Genomic DNA, 24,326 nt, shown 5'->3' with positions numbered 1-24,326 from the left:
AATAATGCGCCTGCAACTGATATTATAGATGCTCTCATATTAGCATAATGTACTTTTGATAATCCATCTGTTGATAATAGAAACATTCCCTCTAATCTTAATGATCTAGGAGGCTGGTAAAGCTTCCTCAATTGTGTCAAGTACCATGGATAACTTTAAAAGTCATAACCAATACCTTGAAGACGATGCAAAATTTAATAGGCAACCAGTGGCGTTTTCTCAAACTTGGTGTAACTTATTCAAACCTACTTCTGCCTTATATCAGTCATGCGGCCACATTTTGAATGACTTAGAAGGCTCTGTGCCATGTTGACAAAATGCCTAAATAAAGTGCTCTATAGTAGTCTAGTTTTTGAATTACTATAGTTTGAACCAGCACATGGAAATCATAACCTGACAGCGTGGAGGGGCATAATAATTAAAAAAAAAAATCTAAGTTCCTTTTTGGCCTAGGCCCTAAACACTGAAAGTAGAAGCAGGGAAAATATCCATTCTAAAAAAAAAAATCCAAAACGAGGTTTTTCTTGAGAATGGCCTACCTCTACATTCAGCAGTTTAAAAGGCCATACCACCACTACGTCTACTCTTAGAAAACATTATCAACCCAAAAACTGCCTGAGTACCAAACTCCCAAAACCAGACCATTTAGGTAAAGGAGGGGCCAGTCCTTCACCTAAAAGCTGGATTCTGTAACCGGTGTCTATCAAAAACAACACCAGTTACAGAATTCCCCCCATAACGATTGTGGCAGGAGAGATGGCTCATCTCTCCTGCTGCAATGGCGATCGGCCTACCTCCAAACTGCCATGACCCACAGCAGGAGAGATGCTCAATCTCTCCTGCCGTGGTTTGTGGCAGTTCAGGTAGAGGAGTGATCGCTATAGCGGCAGGAGAGATAGCCAATCTCTCCTGCCACAATCCACCCCCCCAACTGAACTGACCCAGGTAGGAGGGAGCCCAACCTCTCCTGCCTCTGTGACCCCCACCCCACGATGTGATCTGGGCAGGAGGGAGCCCAACCCCTCCTGCCCATGATGTACCCCCCAATGGCCGTACCCCCAGAATCCCCGATCAGCCCCCTGAACCCCCATAACCGCTGACCCCACAACACCCACCCCCCACCCTGACATCTCCTGATCTTAAATAAGTTGGATGGATGGACAGGTCCCAAGCCCGTCCACCCAGCAGGCCTACTATCCGCTGAATGGCAGGCCTTAAAGCCTGATTGGGCCAGGTGCCTAAGGATCCGCCCACAGGAGGAGCCTAAAGCATCTGGGCCAAGTTTGGTTGGCACAGGTACCTAAGGCCCCTCCTGTGGGCATGGCCTTAGGCACCTGGCCCAATCAGGCTTTAAGGCCTGCCATTCAGTGGATGGTGGGCCTGCTGGGCAGAGAGGCTTGGGTCCCATCCATCCGGCCAACTTATTTTAGATTACGGGGTGTCGGGGGTGGGTGTCTTGGGGTCAGCAGTGGATGTCGCAGGATCAGTGGTTGGGGGTTTGGGGGGGCGGACTTAGGGCAGTGCATCATGGGAGGAGGACCTGAGATCCCTCCTGCTCATATCTTAGTGGGAGTGGGGGGTAGGGGGTCGCAAGGGCAGGAGAGGTTGGGCTCCCTCCTGCTTGGATCGGTTCGGTGGGAGGGTGGATCATGGCAGGAGAGATTGGCTATCTCTCCTGCTGCAATAGTGATCCGAAGTGCTGGGAATCGTGGCACTTCAGGGTAAGGATCACAGCAGGAGAGAAGCCTCATCTCTCCTGCCACGAACCTCACCCTGAAGTGCCATGGTTGGTGGCACTTTGGGGGATTGTTATCACAGCAGAGGAGATGAGGCATCTCTCCTGCCGTGATTGTTGTGGTGAGGGGTGGGCAGGTTGCTGGGGCCACTTAGCTGATCACAGCAGCCGCAATCAGCTCAGCGGCCCCTTTTCGGCACTTATACCTGTTTTGTCTTGGTCTAAGACAAAACGTATAAATGCCGACTAGGCAACCTGTCAAGAGTTTTGCTTATACCTGCTGTACGTCTAAGTGTAGGTTGGCCTATCTCCCGCCCACCTCCCACCCTTTCCCCTCCTCTAAAAACACCTCTTTTCACTCTATGCATTTAAAGGCATGGGAAAGGCCTTAGCTGGTTTTAGATACGTCTAAAACCAGCTTAGATTATCAGTACTTTTTGATCATTCAAGTACCAATTTAGGCTTACTTTTTTGGACATTTTTTCATTTTGATTATGAGCTCCATAGGCTTTACTCTACTGTCTACGCAATAGTCACATTATTGTCATTGTTAAGAGTTTCAATGCTGCGGCCAAAATAAACCTCTATTACTTTGTTTATCTATAATTGTGAGCCTCAAGGGGTAAATGGCTGCACAGACAGCAGTCAAGAGGTAAAAAATGGTTGGAAAAGTAAAAAGGAAATGGAACTGTGGTGTGCCTTGGTGTCACCTGATATTCTAAGTTTAGTTCACCTTCTCTTTTCCAATAATCTCTAACATTAGTTGTCTTTCAGTAACCATGACACACTGAATTGCAAATTTCAACATATTGACCACAATGACTTCAAGATCTTTTTATTCGTCAGTGACCCCTAACTCAGAAACTAGTGCTTTGTACCTGTAGTTCTCTATGTGTATCACTTCTTAGATATCCACCATCATGATTGGGATGTTGGAGAATTATCTGGGGGTTTGGTGCCCTTCCTAATCTCACAGAGACAGGTTCCAGAGTGAATAACCATATGCCATGATTTCACTCACCAGTTTGGTTGGAGATTTCTCCCTCTGGACAGAGAATACAGTCATAACAGCAAGAAACCTGTTCTTCATAGATGAATTTCCGATAACCTGGAAGACACATTTGGTTGCATCTGGATGATGGAGGTGTCTGAGAATTAGGGAGACAGATTTAATAACTTATTATGGCAAATGACTGTTATTTTTAAAAGCAGTGTTCTTTTTTTTCATCAGAGTTGATATTTTCACTTGACTTAAAAAAAACATGAGTTTGTTTACAAACCATTGAGCTACTGAAATGTAGCAACATCAAATGGGTTGAAAGTGTTCCTTTAGGTAACATCTAACAATGAGAATAAGGCAAAGAATATTATAATGCCTCTGTATCATTTCATGGTGTGTTCTCATACTGAGTTATGTGTGTAAGTCTGGTTGAAATATCTCACAAAAGATAAAGAGGAATTAAAAAAAAAAGATTTGAAAAACAATTACCAAATTGATTAAGAGGATAGAAGATCTCTTTTATGAGGAAAGTCTAAAGAGGTTAGAAACAGAGAAAAACAATGGCAAATAAAGGCCAAATGGCCTATCCACTCTGCCCATTTACAGCATCCAATATCTACTCCACTCCCTAAGAGATCTCACGTGCCTGTCTCACAATTTCTTGAACTCAGACACAGCTGTCTACCACAGCGTAATACCGCGCGTTAAACCACCTGCCACGCTAGCCACTAACACCTGCATTGAGCAGGCCACGGGGGTTAGCGTATGATGAAATGTCCGACGCGCTAACCCCGCTCGTGCGGCTTGATAAAAGGACCCCACAGTCTTTGTTTCCACCACCTCTATTAGGAGACTCTTTCTTGCATCTACCATCCTTTTTGTAAAAAAAAAAGTATTTCCCTTATAAGGTTGAGCAAAACAAACAAGAAGGAAGAACCAACAGGGTCTGCAGTGAGGGGTACAAAGACAAAACAAGGAAAACTGCAGGTACACGTACAATGATGCAGGCAAAGTTTATTTATATCAATCAATGCGGTTAAAAACAACACCTTAAAATGTCTTTTAATTATTCCTTTAAAAATTTGTTTGCAATTTATTTTCATTTTCCATCCTTGTCCTTTATGGGGTTTTTTTAGTTCTGATTTCTTCATTGCACACCTTCTTTTTATGCTTATATGATATATGTTTATGTATTCACACAGATGATATATATAGATATTTTTATCATATTTTTATTATGACGCATATTTTGAGTCATTTTTATGTTTGGCTTATTAGGACCCCTGATGAAGGCGTGTTACTGAAACACGGACCGTGTTGGGTCTCTTGGTTTGTTTTTAAAGTGTTGTTTTTAACCGCATTTATTGATATAAATAAACTTTGCCTGCATCATTGTACGTGTACCTGCAGTTTTCCGTAGTAAGGTTGAGCAGCACCCGGGGCAGTGGTGCCCCTCACCTTACTACCTATTACCACATGTGTGCCCTTCCCTTTCCTCAGTCATGGGGGTTTAAATATTAATTCGCTTATTTGCTTGGTTGGATCAGGGAATGAGTGATCATGCAGAAAACCAGGCAGTGAGCCATTTTCTGCATAGGGTCAGCAAATGCGATCATCGCTAAAGCTGTCAAAACAGGTTTAGCAATGATCACTGACTTTAGTGTATCTGGGCCTATAGCATACGTGCTCTCTCACCACAGAGCAGCTTACTGAAAATTCATCTCTTTTCTAGTAAACGAGCTGGTAAGGTTTGACTCCAGTTTGTAAACTAAAGATGAAGTGGCTTGCAATCAAGCATCTGAGGTGCAGGTCAAACAGGGAATACCATGAGTAATGGCTTTGATAATTCTATGCCTTTCCTATTAAATGAAGACTTTATGAAAAGATCTTTCTGCTTCATAAAAAGAAAAAATTCCCTAACTTGAAAAAAAACTGAAAAAAGGTCCAGCTGGCCTTTCTCTAGTTATTCCTTTCAATCCCCAATGTAGCCAGTTACTCTGAAGGGCAAAACCTGAAACAGTCAATCATGAACATCCATTCTCACCATGGTATAACAAGGTTCATGATGCTTGATTCATTATCTTTGATCATGTTCACTCTAGTGCATATTACTTAAATCTGACCTGGGTGAATGATCTCTCCCACACAATTGCCTTCTCATCAATGGTAAATTCCTGTTCCAGGGGTGCATAAGGGTTATAACTGCCAACAATTTCATATTTCCATGTCTCATCAGGCAGAAAGAGCAAATTCACAATATCGTATCCAGTAGCGAGGTCTCCATTCTCATCCATAAATATCTCTTCCCCCATACCATTCTTAAAGTGGAGGTTCCTCAGATAACGATGAAACTAAGGAGTGAGGGGTTCATTTTCAGCATTAGGAGGTTACATAGGTAATTTCAAGTATACATATAAACAAGAAAACAAGGAAAAAACCTTTAAAAAAAAACAATTATGTGGAGAACAATTTTCAGTCATTGCCACTGGTGCTTTGTAGGGATAGACAGTTATTAACAACTGTCTCTTCTGTGACAGGAGGACAACCCAAACATTTTCAATTATATGTAATTCCCCATGTTTAGGGAAATGCATGGTTCCTTTCTGTGTGACCCACTCCCTATACAGCCCTCCCCATAGAGCTTCCTGGCCTACCTAAATTCCAATTGGTCTTCTAAGGTATTGTTCAAACCTTTTACACAGATAGGAAGGGAGCCAGGGCACGAGGTAAACCCGGCAGCGTTTCTGTTTTTTTTCTTTTAATTGCAGGAGCGGAGAGGCAGAGGGGAAGGCAGAAGGAAACAGCCAGAGCAGGCTGTTAGACCGGGGTCGCGGCGAGAGTTAGCTCCGCCCACCCCCACCCGCGTCAGAGGTTACATCGGGCCCGGGCTCCCCCTATAAGAAGAAGGGAGCCAGGGCACGAGGTAAACCCGGCAGCGTTTCTGTTTTTTTTCTTTTAATTGCAGGAGCGGAGAGGCAGAGGGGAAGGCAGAAGGAAACAGCCAGAGCAGGCTGTTAGACCGGGGTCGCGGCGAGAGTTAGCTCCGCCCACCCCCACCCGCGTCAGAGGTTACATCGGGCCCGGGCTCCCCCTATAAGAAGAAGGGAGCCAGGGCACGAGGTAAACCCGGCAGCGTTTCTGTTTTTTTTCTTTTAATTGCAGGAGCGGAGAGGCAGAGGGGAAGGCAGAAGGAAACAGCCAGAGCAGGCTGTTAGACCGGGGTCGCGGCGAGAGTTAGCTCCGCCCACCCCCACCCGCGTCAGAGGTTACATCGGGCCCGGGCTCCCCCTATAAGAAGAAGGGAGCCAGGGCACGAGGTAAACCCGGCAGCGTTTCTGTTTTTTTTCTTTTAATTGCAGGAGCGGAGAGGCAGAGGGGAAGGCAGAAGGAAACAGCCAGAGCAGGCTGTTAGACCGGGGTCGCGGCGAGAGTTAGCTCCGCCCACCCCCACCCGCGTCAGAGGTTACATCGGGCCCGGGCTCCCCCTATAAGAAGAAGGGAGCCAGGGCACGAGGTAAACCCGGCAGCGTTTCTGTTTTTTTTCTTTTAATTGCAGGAGCGGAGAGGCAGAGGGGAAGGCAGAAGGAAACAGCCAGAGCAGGCTGTTAGACCGGGGTCGCGGCGAGAGTTAGCTCCGCCCACCCCCACCCGCGTCAGAGGTTACATCGGGCCCGGGCTCCCCCTATAAGAAGAAGGGAGCCAACGGCGCCCAGCCGTTCGGCGCACGGCGAAGGCGAGCGGCAAAGGCGCTCGCCTTAGCGAGAGCGCCTTTGCGAAGGAGCCTTGAGAAGGAGCCCAGACAGCAGCAGCAGCAAAAATCTTTTTTCTCACTCATTACTCTCTTCTCTCTCTACCCTTTCAGCTAGCTGCACGCCGGACACCACTCATACACACCGAGGAACCAAAGGAGCAGGGAAAAAGAAATGGAGGCTGTAGGAACCCAGCGGAGCTACCCAGTGTACTGCATCGAGTGTCATATGTATGACTACCTCCCCTCCGGGAGGCAGGCGTACATATGCGGTCGATGTCAGGAACTGGATAGCCTGAGGAAGGAGGTCGGGAGACTGCAGGCCAAGGTCCAGGAGCTGGAAGGACTGTGCACCTTAGAGGAACCATGCTGGACAACGGAGGATACCACCGGAGAGAGTCACGTCACGGAGCAAGTAAGAGAGCTCGAGAAATTCATCGAGGAGGCCTGCAGGATGGTGGCGGCTCAGGACAAACAGCACATCGGAATGGAACCAACAATTGGACAGAATCCACCAGACGCCATGAGAGTAGGACCTTGCGGAGGAGCTGGACAGACAGAGGAGATAGTGACCCAACCGAACCCAGAGGAAATTCTAACGGATCGCGACACGGACCTGAGACCAGAGAGACAACCAAGGAAGGGGAAGTCTGCAATTGTAGTGGGAGACTCAATCCTGAGAGAAGTGGACAGTCACATAGCAGGAGGGAGAGAGGACCGACTAGTGACATGTCTCCCAGGGGCGAGAACGAAGGACGTCATTGACAGAATAGAGAGAATCCTGGACGGAGCTGAAACAGAGGAGACAGCGGTGATAATCCACGTTGGAACCAACGACATCAGCAGGAGGAGCTACAACAGGACTACACTAACTGAGCAGTTCAGGATCCTGGGGAGGAAACTGAAGCTGAGGACAAGGAGGATAGCCTTCTCGGAGATCCTGCCAGTACCGAGGGCAGATGCTAAGAGACAGACCGAGCTGCAAGCAGTAAACGGTTGGCTGAGGAGATGGTGCGAAGAGGAGGGTTTCCAATTTGTACGGAACTGGACAACTTTCTGGGGGAAGAACAAGCTCTACAGGAGGGACGGACTGCACCTGAGCACGGTTGGGACGAGGTTGCTGGCACGCAACGTCCAGAGCAGCATAGACTTGGCTTTAAACTGAGGAGAAGGGGAAAGCCGACAGTCGACCTGACCTCGACACATCGGACCAAAGTATCAAACAAGGATACTGAACCAGAAATTTGTAAAAGAGGGCTCGGGACTGTGAGGGAACTTTTGGGAAAAGGATACATGGATGCAATGCAGGGAGCCAATGCACAAACGAACCTAGCAAGCAGAATTAAGAGAGAGCAACAGGAGCCAGAGGGTCATCCAAACATGGGGGAGCAGGCTGAGGACAACATATACACACCGCAAGATGGGGATGAACACAACAAAGCTCCGGGGCTGGCAACCCATGAGGAGGTTGGCAGGGGCGCCAAACCACGAGGAAAACCAGCGGAAAAGGCAAACAACCAGGACTTAAATTGCCTATACACTAATGCTAGGAGCCTAAGAGCCAAAATGGGAGAACTAGAAGTCATAGCCAATACAAAGGACCTGGACATAATAGGAGTCACAGAAACGTGGTGGACTGACGACAACAAATGGGATGTGGCCATACCAGGGTACAAACTCTACAGGAGGGACAGGACACACAAGAAGGGTGGAGGAATAGCGCTTTATATAAAGGACTCCATACCTTCAACCAGGATAGAAACAACAGTAAGGGCGGACGACTTGGAATCACTATGGATTAAGCTACCTGGAGGAGCTGGAGCAGACATAAAATTGGGCCTGTACTATCGCTCACCTGGACAAACGGAAGCACTCGACCAGGACCTGGAGGCTGAGCTGAGGCAGATATGCAAAAGCGGAAGCGTGATGGTGATGGGAGACTTCAACTACCCTGGGATAGACTGGAGTATTGGACACTCAAACTGCACAAGGGAGACCAAATTCCTGGAAACCACGAGGGACTGTTTCATGGAACAGCTGGTCACGGAACCAACACGGGGGGATGCAACTCTCGACCTAATCCTCAATGGGCTAGGGGGACCTGCAAAGGAGGTGGCGGTGCTAGAACCCCTAGGAAACAGCGATCACAACATGATCCAGTGCAAGCTGGAAATTGGACCATCAAAGGTGAAAAGATCCACAGCAACAGCACTCAACTTCAAAAAAGGGAATTATGATGGCATGAGGAAACTGGTGGGAAAGAAACTCAATGGTAGCGAAAGGAAGATGGAGTCTGTAGAAAAAGCCTGGTCCCTACTCAAGGGCACGGTGCAAGAGGCACAGAACCTGTACATCCCCAGATTCAGGAAGGGGTGCAAAAAAAACCGAACAAAAAACCCAGCGTGGATAACAACTGCAGTGAAAAAGGCGATAAGTGACAAGAAAACATCGTTCAAAAAATGGAAAAAGGACCAAACAAAGGACAACCAAATGGAACACAAAGAACACCAAAGGAAGTGTCACCGTGTGGTTAAAAAAGCTAAAAGGGAATATGAGGAGAGACTGGCGGGGGAAGCAACAAACTTCAAATCGTTCTTCAGATATGTGAAGGGGAAGCAACCGGCAAGGGAAGAAGTGGGGCCATTGGATGATGGAGACAAAAAAGGAGTGGTAAAAGAGGAAAAAGAGATAGCAGACAGGTTAAATAAGTTCTTCACGTCAGTCTTCACGAGGGAGGATACATCCAATATTCCGGAACCGGAGGACATCGTAAATGGGGATCGGGATGAAAAGCTGGTCCAACTAGAGGTAAGCCAAGAGGATGTCCTCAGACAGATAGACAGACTAAAGAGCGACAAATCGCCAGGTCCGGACGGCATTCACCCAAGGGTACTAAAGGAACTAAGGAACGTAATAGCAGAGCCACTTCGCCAAATATGTAACCTATCCTTAAAGACTGGAGAGATCCCGGAGGATTGGAAAATTGCAAATGTCACGCCCATCTTCAAGAAGGGTTCAAGGGGGGACCCAGGGAACTACAGGCCGGTGAGCTTGACCTCGGTCCCGGGAAAAATGATGGAAGCACTGATTAAGGACAGTATCTGTGAACACATAGAAAACAATGGACAGCTAAAGACGAGCCAGCACGGCTTCTGCAAGGGTAGGTCATGCCTCACAAACTTATTGTACTTCTTTGAGGGAGTAAATAGACAGGTGGATAAAGGAGAATCCATTGACATCATTTACCTTGACTTTCAAAAAGCCTTTGACAAGGTACCGCACGAAAGATTGCTTAAAAAACTGTGGAGACACGGGGTGCAAGGGGAGGTCCACCGATGGATCAAAAACTGGCTGGCAGACAGGAAACAGAGGGTTGGAGTGAAGGGCCATTACTCAGACTGGCATGGGGTCACGAGCGGAGTTCCGCAGGGGTCGGTGCTGGGACCGCTCCTGTTCAATATATTTATTAATGACCTGGAGGCGGGAACAAATTGCGAAGTTATTAAATTTGCGGATGACACCAAACTCTACCGCAGGGTTGAAACCATGGAAGACTGCGAAGATCTGCAAAGGGACCTAACGACGCTAGAAGAATGGGCCAAAAAATGGCAAATGAACTTTAATGTAGGGAAATGCAAGGTCATGCATGTAGGGAAAAAGAACCCGATGTTCAGCTACAAAATGGGAGGATCACTGCTAGGGGTAAGTAACCTTGAAAGAGACCTGGGAGTGATGGTGGACACGTCTTTAAAGGCGTCGGCACAGTGCGCCACAGCCTCAAGAAAAGCAAACAAAATGTTGGGTATCATTAAGAAGGGTATCACGACCAGGACGAAGGAGGTCATCCTGCCACTGTATCGTGCAATGGTGCGACCGCATCTGGAGTACTGTGTCCAATATTGGTCGCCGTACCTCAAAAAGGACATGGCGGTACTTGAGGGAGTCCAGAGAAGAGCAACTAAACTGATAAGAGGTATGGAAAACCTCTCATATACTGACAGACTGAAAAAGCTGGGGCTGTTCTCCCTGGAAAAGCGGAGACTTAGAGGAGACATGATAGAAACCTTCAAGATCCTGAAGGGTATAGAAAAAGTAGACAGGGACAGATTTTTCAGATTACGGGGAACCACAAGTACAAGGGGGCACTCGGAAAAATTAAAAGGAGACAGGTTTAAAACAAATGCCAGAAAGTTCTTTTTCACCCAGAGGGTGGTGGACACATGGAACGCGCTCCCGGAGGCTGTGATAGGCCGGAGCACGTTACAAGGCTTCAAAGAAGGTTTGGATAGGTTCCTAGAGGATAAAGGAATTGAAGGGTACAGATAAGAGTAGCGGTAGGTTATAGGGATAGTCTGGGACCATTGCTCAGGCAATGGGCCTGATGGGCCGCCGCGGGAGCGGACCGCTGGGCGAGATGGACCTCTGGTCTGCCTCAGCGGAGGCAACTTCTTATGTTCTTATATGCTAACTTCTGTTACTACATCCTCTGGCAATGAGTCTGTTAGGGCAGGGGTGATGGTCATTCCTAGTTTCAGCATGCAATATAGTATACAGGAATTTAGATTTAGGTAAAAGGGATTTGGATTTATCTCATTACTGTCTTAGTAATTCTAGGTAAGTTAATTCAGGTACAGAAGTTATTTATTGTTACAACACAGAACCAGTCTCTTTCCAGCTCTACTTTTCACAGGCAGAAACTAATCAAGAGGATAATTATCTATAGATTACCCGAAGTTAGGCACTAGGATAACAATCCTTTATTTATTTATTTACTTACTTCTTTGTCTATTTTGAGCATATTAGCCTCTGAACTGTACAATTCTGACTCTACATTTGAGGAATACCTCTTTGGCAAAGAAAATAGTAACTCCTGGGAACCTTTTTGAAATAGTCTCTATAGCCACCCTATACATTCTGTCCAAGGCCCTCCCACCCTCCCTTCAACCCACCCACCAATCATCCCCAATACAGTTTACCTGTTACCCAACCAAATCCTACCAAAGCCCTGTATTCCCAATTTAGCCACCACAATCATTCAAAATTACACTACCTTCATAATACCAATGCCACAATCTGTGTTCTGCTATTTCATGCCAATTACTCTCCTTGCCAGCATGTATTCCCAGTCATCATAAGCCAGGGTAGATATGATGATATCTGTCACCTTCTCCACAAAAAAATCCTTACCACACAGACCCTGATACTTTAGCCCTATCCACATCACTCATACCCAATAAGCTCAAAATAGCACTGGCAAATGCAAGGTCTGTAAACAACAAAGAAACTATACTAAATGAACTCCTCACAAATAATAACTGGGAAATCTTCATAATTACTGAAACCTGGCTCAAATATAACAATGGAGCTACCTTGAGTATGTTTTGCCCACCAGGATACCAAGTGAAAGCTTACTCATGCACCAGCACTAGATGTAGAGGTGTATCCACCATCATTAAGTCCAACCTCTACTCAACATTGATAGATACCATCTCATTAGATGCACTAGAGTGTCTCACCTTCTCAGTGAGTCACAACAGAGACCTAACCTTTGCCTTGATAGAGCACCACACTTTCCAATGATCATCTTAGATGACCTACTATCCATCCTTAGCAAACTGGTTATCATATACAACCAAGACATCTTACTTGAAGACTTTAACTTTGCAAGCTATCCAAATGAGACTGGTTCCCTGGAAGGCTTCATCACTTCACTATTGGACCTAGATTTCAAGCAAATGGCCCCCTTACCAACTCACTCTGTGGGCCACATCCTAGACCTAATCTTAATTAAAAAAAATACACTACACAAACCCAAGCCTGTACCACCAGACCAGTGCCCTGGTCTGATCACCATCTGATCACATTCAAACACACCTACATTATGAATCAACCATCAACCATAAAGCAACCCCAACATAAGATGATATATAACAATGATGCTATCAACTTAAAGGATCTCTCCAGAGGCCTTTCAAACCTAGTGAGAACATCAAAACCAAATTCTAAATCTGTTGACAAGGACGCCGTGGCACATTGAGGTAAAAACCCTATACGAAGGGCTATCCCCAGTCAAAGAGATCAAATACTTTGCCAACAAATACTCCTCCCCCTTGTTTACTGAAAACTTAAGAATTAATAAAAGAGAACTAAGGAGAATGGAAAGGGTACAAATCAGGCTTAACAGTGGCAGGTCCAAATGGAAGAAACTGCATGAAGAATATAAAGAAAGCCACCCTAGATGCTAAAAAGATATAACACTCCAAACAATCATTAAAGACCCCAATAGATCAAAAACATTTTTAAAGTAACAAAAATGATACTCCAAACATTGCAAGGAGACAACCAGTGCCTTAACACTGAACTCAATACTCTCAGACTATTTTTCTGACAAAGTAGACAAAATACGGTCTCACCTTGACTCCACCATTCTACAGATGTTGTCCCCCATAACTCAGACAAAATAATTAAAACTACAGCTGAGAACCTAACTTAGACCCTCGTTTATAAACCTGTAGTGTGAATTTTAGCACCAGCAACGGCGGTAACTGCTCCAATGCTCATAGAATTCCTATGAGCTTTGGAGAAGTTATCGCCACTGCTGGCACTAAAACCCGTGATATGGGTTCATAAAAGAGGGGGTTACTTTGAAACTGTTACGATGACAACACCAATATACTAGACACTATTCACCCTTCCAGCTCCAACCTGGACCCCTGTACACCATGCCTCCTGATGGTGATAAAAATACCTTTGTAGACTCCATCCTTCCTCTCATCATCATCCCTGTGGGGCATTAACCACTGAGTTGAACCAGCATTATATGTATTCATTCCATGGCTGTAGCTGGAAACCGAGCTTGGTTTCAGGAAGACCCCTTCATCAGGAACCTATAGATTTCAGGCCACATATAAAGAGAATAATTTCACAGCAGAAAAACAAATGCTGAATGCTGCAGCCAGGGATGGTCTTGCAGGAGGGACTGGGCATCCATCCTGCTGCTGATCTTTACAGGAGGTGGGGGTAGAAGTCCGGCAGGAGGGATTAGGTATCCTTCCTGCTGGTAGTGTTTGTGGGGGGATGGGTTCCTCGATTCTCTAACCAGCTTTTATGACACTGAACTGGTTGTTTTGGGCATTTGGGACTTGGGCAAATATTTGGTTGAGAATATGGTATAAAGATAGACATAGTGGCAGTCTGGGTGATTAAACACCCAGACTTACATGTAGGCCAATTAAAAAACAACAACAAAACATTTTGGTTGTACATTTCAAGAAAGGACATTTTCCTGCTGCTGACTTTGAGTGACTAGTGCCTTAGGTCAAAAACTGACTTGGACTTTTTTATTATTATTATTATTATTATTATATGTCACTCCATGTATGTTTGATCTGTAACTTGTTCAGAGTTATTTAGGGAAATGAGATAGAAAATGAAATAAATAAATAAATAGATATGTATATGGTGTTATTATAAAGATTCCGAATCTACAGGGTAAAAGTCCAAAGGTTTCCTTTTTTCATTTAAGATGCAGAAAAATAGCTATTCTTTTCCATTGTTTCAAAGGGAGTAGAATTTGATGTACAGCATGGGTAAGGTGCATTAAGTGGTTTACAATCAGGTATTCAAGCATTTTTCCCATCTGTCCTATCTGTCCTGAAAGTCTCATGGTCACTGTACCTGGGACAGTGGAGGATTAAGTGACTTGCCCAGGATCACAAGGAGCAGCACAGGGTTTGAACCCATAACCTCAGGGTTTGAGGTCCTGCATGCCTTCTTCTCTCCCAACATTTCATTGTCACTATTTCTGTAGTCTTCCTTCCAGATTTTGTTGCTGAAGGAGGGCCAGCGCCAAATTACTTACGTTGGGTTTTACAAAGCCATGGTGGAGGTTTCTACTGTTGTCTCAGTGAGGTAAATACTTTGACGCTCATAGAATTCCTTTGAGCATCAAAGCATTTACTTTGCTGAGCAATGGTAGAAACCTATGTCATGGCTTTGTAAAGGGAGCCCTTAATTTTTTCTCCTTTTTTTAAATAATTTTTTTTAGTGATAATGCAGGGATCCGTAGAGTATGGTTAAATTGAAAATCTCAACACTTAATGTAGACGGGATTCATTCCCCTATTAAGAGAAAGAATGTGTTTATATGGTTTCATAAAAAGCATTTTGATATTGCCTTCCTACAAGAAACACATCACGACAGTAGAACATAAGAAACAGAGATGGGATTGGGTTGGAGAAATCTATTACTCCTCTAATAGCAGCTGTCAATGAGGGGTGGCTCTTTTGAGTCACAAGCAACTTCCTTTTCACATGAATAAAGTTATTCAGGACAAAGAGGGTAGATTTGTGATTTTCTCCTTATTAATTGTATCACCCATCACTGCAAAGCTGTCTCAATCTGATGAACCATGTCACCATGGTGATAGAGCATCTGTGTAGCTTTTGATTTTTTTGCCTCTTCCTTCTGTGAAAACTTCCCATTCAAACTGTGTCAAGTGAAAGAGTTGTAATATAATCATGCTATATGCATGTCACAAATCTGAAGGAATTTAAAAGAACAAAAAAAAAGATGTACTCAAAAAGGTTTAAGAACATAAGAAGTTGCCTCCGCTGGGTCAGACCAGAGGTCCATCGCACCCAGCAGTCCACTCCCGTGGCGGCCCATCAGGTCCATGACCTGTAAGGTGATCCCTGTTTAAATCATTTAAGCCCCCTTGTCCTTCTATCTATGCACTATCATAACCTATCTCTACCTCTATCTGTATTCCTCAATCCCCTTATCTTTCAGGAACTTATCCAATCCATCCTTGAAACCCGTAGTGTACTCTGTCCTATCACAACCTCCGGAAGCGCATTCCAGGTGCCCACCACCCTCTGAGTAAAAAAGAATTTCCTAGCATTGGTTCTAAACCTGTCCCCTTTCAATTTCTCAGAGTGCCCCCTTGTTCTAGTGGTTCCCAGTAGGCTAAAGAATCTGTCCCTTTCTACCTTCTTTATGCCTTCATGATCTTGAAGGTCTCTATCATGTCTCCTCTGAGTCTCCGCTTTTCCAGGGAGAAGAGCCCCAGCCTTTCTAACCTGTTTGAGTATGAAAGGTTTTCCATACCTTTTATCATTTTCATTGCTCTTCTCTGAACCCTCTCAAGTATCGCCATGTCTTTCTTGAGGTACGGTGACCAATACTGGATACAGTATTCCAGATGTGGGCACACCATCGTGCGATACAGCGGCAGGATGACTTCCTTCGTCCTTGTTGTAATACCCTTCTTAATAATACCCAACATTCGGTTTGCTTTCTTTGAGGCTACCGCACATTGTGCTGTTGATTTCATTGTTGTGTCCACCAGCACACCCAGGTCTTTTTCAAGGGTACTTTCCCCTAGCACTGATCCCCCCATTTTGTAGCTGAACATCGGGTTCTTTTTACCTATATGCATGACCTTGCATTTCTCTATATTGAAGCTCATTTGCCATTTTTTTGCCCACTCTTCCAGTTTGTTTAGGTCCCTTTGTAGGTCTTCACAATCTTCCGCGGTTCTAACCCTGCTACATTGTTTCGTGTCATCAGCAAATTTTATGACTTCACACTTTGTTCCCGTTTCTAGGTCATTTATAAATACATTGAACAGCAGCGGTCCGAGCACCGACTCCTGCGGGACACCACTCGTGACCCTCCTCCAGTCCGAGTAGTGGCCCTTCACACCAACCCTTTGCTTTCTGCCTGCCAACCAGTGTTTAATCCATCTGTATACGTCCCCTTCCACCCCATGGTTCCACAGCTTCCTAAGTAGCCGCTCATGAGGTACCTTGTCAAAGGCTTTTTGGAAGTCGAGATAAATGATGTCTATGGGTTCCCCTTTGTCCATCTGGCTGTTTATCCCTTCAAAGAAGTGCAGTAAGTTTGTTTGGCACGATCTTCCTTTGCAGAAGCCATGCTGGCTCGCTTTCAGTTGTCCATTTTTTTCTATGTGCTCACAGATGCTGTCTTTTATCAGTGCTTCTACCATCTTGTCTGGAACTGAAGTCAAGCTTACCGGCTTGTAGTTCCCCGGGTCACCCCTTGATACCTTTCTGAAGATAGGTGTGATGTTTGCAATTTTCCAGTCCTCCGGGATCTCCTCAGTTTTCAAGGATAGGTTACAAATTTGTCGGAGTATTTCCGCTATCTCGTTTCTTAGTTCTTTTAATACCCTTGGGTGGATTTCATCTGGGCCTGTTGATTTGTCACTTTTCAATCTATCAATCTGTTTGAGGACATCCTCATGGCTTACCTCTAATTTCGACAGTTTTTCTTCTTGATCTCCACTTATGATCTCTTCGGGTTCTGGTACATTGGATGTGTCCTCGCTCGTGAAGACTGATGAGAAGAACTTGTTTAACCTGTCTGCTACCTCTTTTTCCTCCTTTACCACTCCCTTTTTGCCTCCATCATCCAACGGTCCTACTTCCTCCCTCGCTGGTGGCTTCCCTTTAACGTATCTGAAGAACATTTTGAAGTTTCTTGCTTCCCCAGCCAGCCTCTCTTCGTATTCTCTTTTTGATTTCCTAACCACTTGGTGACATTCTTTTTGGTGTTTTTTGTGCTTCTTCCAGTTCTCCCCGTTTTGGTCCTTTTTACATTTTCAAAACAATTTTTTCTTGTCACTATCGCTTTCTTCGTTTCATTTGTTATCCATACTGGGTCTTTTGTTCAATTTTTTTTGCACTTTCCTAAACCTGGGGATGTACAGGTTTTGTGCTTCTTGCACCGTGCCCTTGAATAGGGACCAGGCTTTCTCTACGTCTCCATCCTTTTTGGGCCATTTTTGAGTTTCTTCCTCACCATCTTCCTCATAGCATCGTAGTTCCCTTTCTTGAAGTTGAGCGTTGTCGCTGTGGTTCTCTTCACTTTTGATATTCCTACTTCCAATTTGTACTGGATCATGTTGTGATCACTGTTTCCTAGCGGCCCTACTAGTTCCACATTCTTTGCAGGATCCCCTAGCCCATTGAGGATTAGGACAAGAGTGACATCCCCTCGCATTGATTCCTTGACAAGCTGTTCCATGAAGCAGTCCCTCACAACCTCTAGGAATTCTGCTTCCCTCGCACAGTTGGAGCTTCCAATACTCCAGTCTATCCCTGGGTAGTTAAAATCCCCCATTACCATCATACTTCTGCTTTTGCATTTCCGCCTCAATTCTGCTTCCAGTTCTTTGTCGTTTGCTTCTGTTTGTCCAGGTGGGCGATAGTACAGTCCCAATTTTATGTCAGCCCCATTTCTTCCTGGTAATTTGACCCATAATGATTCCAATCCTTCTGCCTTCGCTGCCGTATCCATTTCAGTCGAGTGAACGGTGTCCTTTATGTATAGTGCTATTCCTCCATAACAGCCTGAAAGAAATATATGAGAAGTACACATTTTTTGCAGACTTACCTAAAAGATAAGAGAAGGGGACAGAGCTGGAATACCATGGTAACATGGTAATAAATAGCTAACGATGTCACTGTGAAAGTAAGCAGATAAGTTCATAGAATAGGAACTGTATAGGGAAAAAATAATATTTAAGTGTAAGAAAAAATTATTTTCCTTTGACCAGAGTAGAAAGTCTGATTGCCTGTCTTAAGCGTACACATTTGTATCCTGTATCACAATTATTCTAAGAAGCACACTTGCATGATTATATTAATTTATATTCACCCTAAATTTATGATTTACCAAAAAAAAACAAAAAAACTATTATTGATATAAAACTCTGAGTGGCATAATAATAATAAAAAAAAGTCTAAATCCGTTTTGGGCTTATGGTGATAGTTGTCCAAAGTCGGCAGCATCCAAAGTCCAATCTTGAAAAATATATCCAAAATATATTTTTTTTGAGAATCGTCTACTTCTACATCCAGCCATTTGATCATTCATACTGCTAAGTTCTCTATTTTTATACCCCATTTTCATCCAAAAAATCATCCAAGTCCAAAACGCCTAGAAAAAGATCTTTTGGATGTGGGAAAGGTCAGCAAAGTGATAGACTGGCCACCCAGACATGGCAACAAAGAAGTGGGCCTGCTTGAGCAAGGGACATTGACGCCATTTGTGAAAGCTTCAGGTTTGAAAATAATTCTACATGCAAAATGACACCAGCGCAAGGTTTTAAAATTATAACCAGGATTTATTGAATTATTGGTTCTATTTTTCCATTATTAGATCAAAAGAACAGCATAATTGCTTACGTTGCGCTCATGGGAGATCATCATCGTGGCCAAAGGCTGGCCTTCTCACAATGGTCTCGTCTCTCTATCTCATTACATTCTATTATATAACTTTTGGTTTAGTGACATCATCAAGTTTAACGACCAATAACATTTCTATGGGTGGTCTTAAAGTTTAGACAAAGAAACATTCCTCCATGTTTAAAAGTTATACAAAGTTTTCATAAAATTACTTTTGATTTCTGAATTAACATTATAACATTCAAGAGAATCTATAATTATTAACATGGTGCTGAGAAATTCTCAGCCGTAAAGGAAAAAACTCTTCCTAAGCTGACAGATTCAAATTGCATGGCCTTACACAGAAACCTTACTCTGGAGGAAGAGGGGGGGGGGGTAAATCCCCTTCTCCTCTTCCTGAAGCGTGAGCTTCCAATGCCCCCCTTCTTCCTATTCTTGAGACTGACTCTAATTACTTCCAGATGTTGTGCTCAGGATTTTTCCTTAGTGTTTCTTCAGGTTTAAAATATATAAAATATTAGAAATTAAGTACACACCATTCTTTCATATATCTCTCATATATCAATCATTCCTTCGTTCATTCGGGGCCCCTTGCACACATTCATACTTAATACACGTTATATCTCAGTTTGGAATATGGAGTCTAATATGCTCTTCCTAACTGGCCTAAGCACATCTGTTATCAATTAGAACCACGAGGCTAAAGGCGGGAAGCTGAACAAAGAACCAGAGAGGACAAAGAACAGCAGGGAACCAAGATGGAGTTCTTAATATCTCTATGCATGTATGTTACGCTTTACCTAATTTCCTCTATGATCTGGCTTAATAGCAAAGTACATAAAGATATTATTATGCTTTCCCTTATATTAATCCTTAGTGTGTTTTTCTCTGGCCTTAGCTACATTATATTTAAATTTTTATTCACCTATTTTTCCGTACGCTTCTATTTGGGCGCGGTCCTTAACTAACACAGATGTTTGTCTAACTAGAATTACCCAGAATCATACGAAAAACTGGCCTTTTGTAGAAAAACGTCCACAAAAATACTGCACTATCACCCTAACATCCATTCCAATATCGTCCCATAAACAGCACGCTGGCCACGAGCCACGAGCCACGACTCACTGCTGTGAACTTCACAAAGAGGGTGCCACATAAACATCTCACCACAACTCCCTTATAGTTCATAGTGAGCCCCCAAAACCATCTGTCTACCACCGCAATAGCCTTTATGGTTAGAGGTGTCACCTATATGGTAGTACAGTAGGCTTTTGGGGGATTTTGGTGGGTACACATTTTTCACCATGAATGTAGTGGTTAGAGTAGCTTATGAGCCTTGGTCCTCCTCTCTATGACTCACTAACCCACCTCCCAGACTAGGCTTTCCTATGCCAGATGCTTATGTTCTGGAGGCAGGCATGCACTTTTTATTCTAATTTTTATGGTGGTGGAGGGGAGTAATCACTGGGGGTGTGTGTGGTGATCTCTACTTTGTCCCTGCAGTAGTTATCTTGTCACTTTGGATACCTCCTGGGCATTTAGACCTGTCTAGGTAGTCTCATTAAACTTTTGATTATCACTGCAGGATGACTAAGTCTAGGTTGGCCCATATCCCGCCTACCTTCTGCCTTAACCAATCCCTCGAAAATGTCTCTTTTACTCAGTGGCAGTGAAAAAGGCCTAAGCTGCTTTTAGATAAGTCTAAAACCTGTTTTGATTATCGGCACTTAGACGACCTGTCTTTTTGATCATCCAAGTGCCAATTTAGGTAGTTTTTTTAGATGTATTTCCATTTTGATTATGAACATCTCTGTGTTTTAAGTTTTTGGATGAAAAGCACTTTGTGTCCATAAGCAGCATTAGTCACAATTTAAACCATTCTTCTGACTATAAGATTCCACTAAGATATCATATTACCTTCCATGGCAAATAATCAACAAATCTCCATCTTTCCCTCTGTATTGTATTGTTTCCTGATCCAGACATGATCATTTCATGCAGTGCATGCGCTAAGGCATACACAGCATTGTACACATTATAGCTGCTTGCAAAGTATTTCATGGAACAATGCTTAAAGCCTGAAATTGTTCTATTGGTATTGCAGGATCTTTTGATACTTCTTGGGCATTGGCTATCACACAGACTCTGCCACCAGTCCTGAGCAAAAAAATCTCCTGATAGCTGAATAGGCTTCATCTCACGAACAAAGTTTGAAAAATGTGGAATGCTCTTTCCAAAATTTATGACTGTCAAGGTATTGTTTTTCAAATCATAGTGAGTGGGAATACTCGCTGAGAAGTGCAACGCATTCATGATGATGAAAACCTTACCAGATGTCTGCAGAAGGCGAACAAACAAATTAATGTACAGTCTCCATGCATTGTCTGTATTACAATAGAAAATGATCACAATAGATGATGATTGATGAAGAAGATTATTTAGTTCTTTTATTTGGTTGCCTGAAAAATCAACTGTGTGCTTGAATGTTACTTCAAATTCAACACAACCACCATTGCGCTCAATCTCTCCTTTCAGTATCTTGACATCCCTTACATTGCTGTCATCATTGGGTGTAATTAAACCAACCCAGTTCCAGCCAAAATGCTTCAGGAGCTTGGCTATCCCAGCCCAGAGATGAAAATTAGTGGGGACAGTGCGGTAGAAATAAGGGAACTTAATGGTGTCACTCATTAAATAATCCCATGATTTGTAACTGATCTGTTGACAAAAATATACTCATCATCAGTTTGTCATAATGAGATAATTTAAAACATGTATAATACATTTCAAATAGTTTTATCTCTATGAGTCTATTTGGAAGTGATGTGTTAACATTTTCAGCCATTTTTTTTTTTTTTGCTTAAGGGGTATGTGATGGTGGTAACAAGGGAAAAATTAGACTTTGATTGACGTGAGCCGCATAATCCAAAATTCAGTTGCACAGGCATCTTGCTTGTGTGTTCTTGTTGGAAGAGATGTACTTGTCTGTCCCTTGTAATTGAAATAATGATTTTCAGGTACACTGTAACAAAGCATGCTGGGAACACTTGCTGACAGTCATGTGGGATAGGCAAATATGGAGGCAAGGTCCAACCAATGTTCCCCCTAAGCTGTGGAAGAGTCTTCTACCTATATTCTTGCCAGTGGTGGAGCTGATTTCATATCACATTTTCAATGGCAAAAATAGGCAGGTTCTATAGAACTGTTAAAGATCTGCCCATCTTGGATGATTGAAAACATGATATTTAAATATCTACCCCCCCACACACACAGACACATACACACACTTGCAAGACTGTGATTGTAGGACTCCCTCACAGTGTGGAGGGCACATTAGGTTCAACAGACACATTGACCAGTGACTGGAAGAACGTACAGATAGGAGCAATCAAGTATAGCATATATGTGTGGGAGGTGGTATGGTATAAACCAGTTAATATATACATAACAATAAAAAAATAATTAGCTACCGCCGTATAGACCAGAAAAAAAGTGGAGGCAGGGTCCAGAAGGTACAAGCTATACTAGTTCAATGGATGTGTCAACAAAGGACTTTTACTCTTCTCTTGTGATGTAACCAAAGGTAGCTAACTGCCTTTGGGTTGTATTATTTTTATGCTTGTTCAAAATTTTCTGAGTGAGGTTTTCTCCCACCATTACTTCCCTGCTGCAGAGAATACTTTCATGTTGTGACACTAGCCCCCTCTTTTATGAAGGTGCGGTAGCCATTTTAGCACGTGCTAAAAATTAGCATGCGCTAAATGCTAATGCACACCAACGCGCCCATAGGATATAATGGACGCATTGGCACGCGCTAGTGTTTAGCATGCACTAATATTTAGCGCATGGTAAAATGGTTATCACACCTTAGTAAAAGAACCTTAAAGGGGTCCTTTTACTAAGGTGTGCTAGCTGTTTTAGCATGCGCTAAATGCTAATGCATGCTAATACATCCATTATATCCTATGGACGCATTAGCAAGCATTAGCATTTAGCGCACACTAAATCGGCTACCGCATCTTAATAAAAGGACCTGTAAATGTACGTGGAACCAAAAGGTCACCATATACTACTTTTAAACAGCCACTAGGGGTCTCTGCTGTCTCAACTTACCAATGCATTACCAGTTAAAAATACAAAAATACAAACTTAGGTATCTCTACACTAATATTCAGATACCTCTATCAATATTACAGGCTCTTTTCTTTAGAAGGAAAATTAACTCTCTAGAACCCTCTGAGTTCAATGTTTAAACATCATTTTGTGGAATCGGAAGAGCTAACTATGCACATAAGGGATTTTGAAGAAATATTCTGTGACTTAGGTGATCAGATTTTGGTCATATAAATTGCTATAAGGCTAGAAATTGATTTTATATAGCTAAGCAGTGATAGGGATGGAGAAGACAAAAACAAATATTGGTTCAGTGGCCAAACTTGGCTTGTAAACAAGCCAGTCATAAAACAAATAAAGGATGCTGAATATAACATATTAGACTAAGGAAAGAAGCCCTCTACTTAACTTTGTGCAGTGGATGAGAAACTATCAGTCCTATGTTCCTATAGCTTCTTAATATAATCTTGTTGTCTTCTGTTTGTTTAATTTATTTATTTATTTTTAAAATTTCTATACCGTGTTGTATCCATTTTATTTTATATGTTTTATTGTACCCCACACAGAATTGTTTGATGCTACAGGTTGCATATATTTTTATTTCAATAAATGAAACCTTAGCAATAATCCCCCCAATATTCAGCCCTATTTCAGCTGGTCAGAAATGACTGATGGTCAATTAAATAGCATTCATGCAGCTAACCATAAATATTCAGCAGGAGCTAATGGGTTATATCATGCTGAATATTCATGGTTAATGCCTACTGCTAACCCAGACATGTCTGACTTACCTGATTATGCATGGATATTCTGCACCTAACCTGATAAATTTAGGCCTGAATTCTCTAAACGGCTTCAGTAGGCACTCAAACTCAATAAAAAATGCTGTTGAAACAATGGTTTTCAGTTAGTTTCAAATCACCTACTGGCGCTTAAATATTTGGCACCAGAATCATACCTCCATGGGCACTTTAGGCCTCCTAATTTTACTTTGGGTGTGGCTAATGCTGGAAGTGGTGTTAGAGGGCCTAAAGTGTCTACAGAGGTGCCTAACCTTTCCTAAGTTCACAGTAGGTGTGGTTTACGCCAGAAATAACCTTAGGCACCATCTGTAGATGTGATTCTCATCAAAGGTAGGTGCCAGAAATGTAGGTCTACAAAACCCTGGCCTCCATTTGCAGTGACTATTTTTGACGTCAACCACAATTCTGTAAATGGCACTGGAGCATGATTGATACATGATCGGCAACATTTTTTTAGGTGGCTGTCAATTATGGTGACATTTGTAGAATCTGGCCCTCATTTCATAGAATAGGGACCGTTATGTATGCAACATATGACAATTAGTGCTTGTTAACTGCTGTCACCCACTACATACGGGGAATTCAGGAAACGCCTAAAAACATACCTGTTCCAGAAATACCTAAACAATTGACCCGCTCTCCCTCTCCCTCCCCCCTCCCTATTCCACCTGAACTTACAGTACTGTTACAAATATAATCTGTTATCTTCATTTTA

General features: G+C 43.3%; 1 protein-coding gene across 1 annotated transcript in view; it reads right to left on the bottom strand.

The window, feature by feature from the left end:
- The window catches only part of LOC117346235 (extracellular calcium-sensing receptor-like), a 34,281-nt gene that overhangs the window by 6,878 nt on the left and 3,077 nt on the right, over positions 1 to 24,326 (bottom strand). Inside the window, exons 2-5 of the mRNA XM_033915640.1 lie at positions 20,613 to 21,413; positions 13,203 to 13,370; positions 4,859 to 5,086; positions 2,757 to 2,883 (exon numbers count right to left, since the gene is read on the bottom strand). Of these exons, the coding sequence (XP_033771531.1) occupies positions 2,757 to 2,883; positions 4,859 to 5,086; positions 13,203 to 13,370; positions 20,613 to 21,413 (1,324 nt within the window). The remainder of the gene's footprint in view (positions 1 to 2,756; positions 2,884 to 4,858; positions 5,087 to 13,202; positions 13,371 to 20,612; positions 21,414 to 24,326) is intronic.

Source organism: Geotrypetes seraphini, chromosome 12, assembly GCF_902459505.1.
Source record: "Geotrypetes seraphini chromosome 12, aGeoSer1.1, whole genome shotgun sequence".
Taxonomy (NCBI): Eukaryota; Metazoa; Chordata; class Amphibia; order Gymnophiona; family Dermophiidae; genus Geotrypetes; species Geotrypetes seraphini.
Note: the sequence above shows the minus strand (reverse complement) of the source record. Positions and strands in the feature narration are given on the sequence as shown.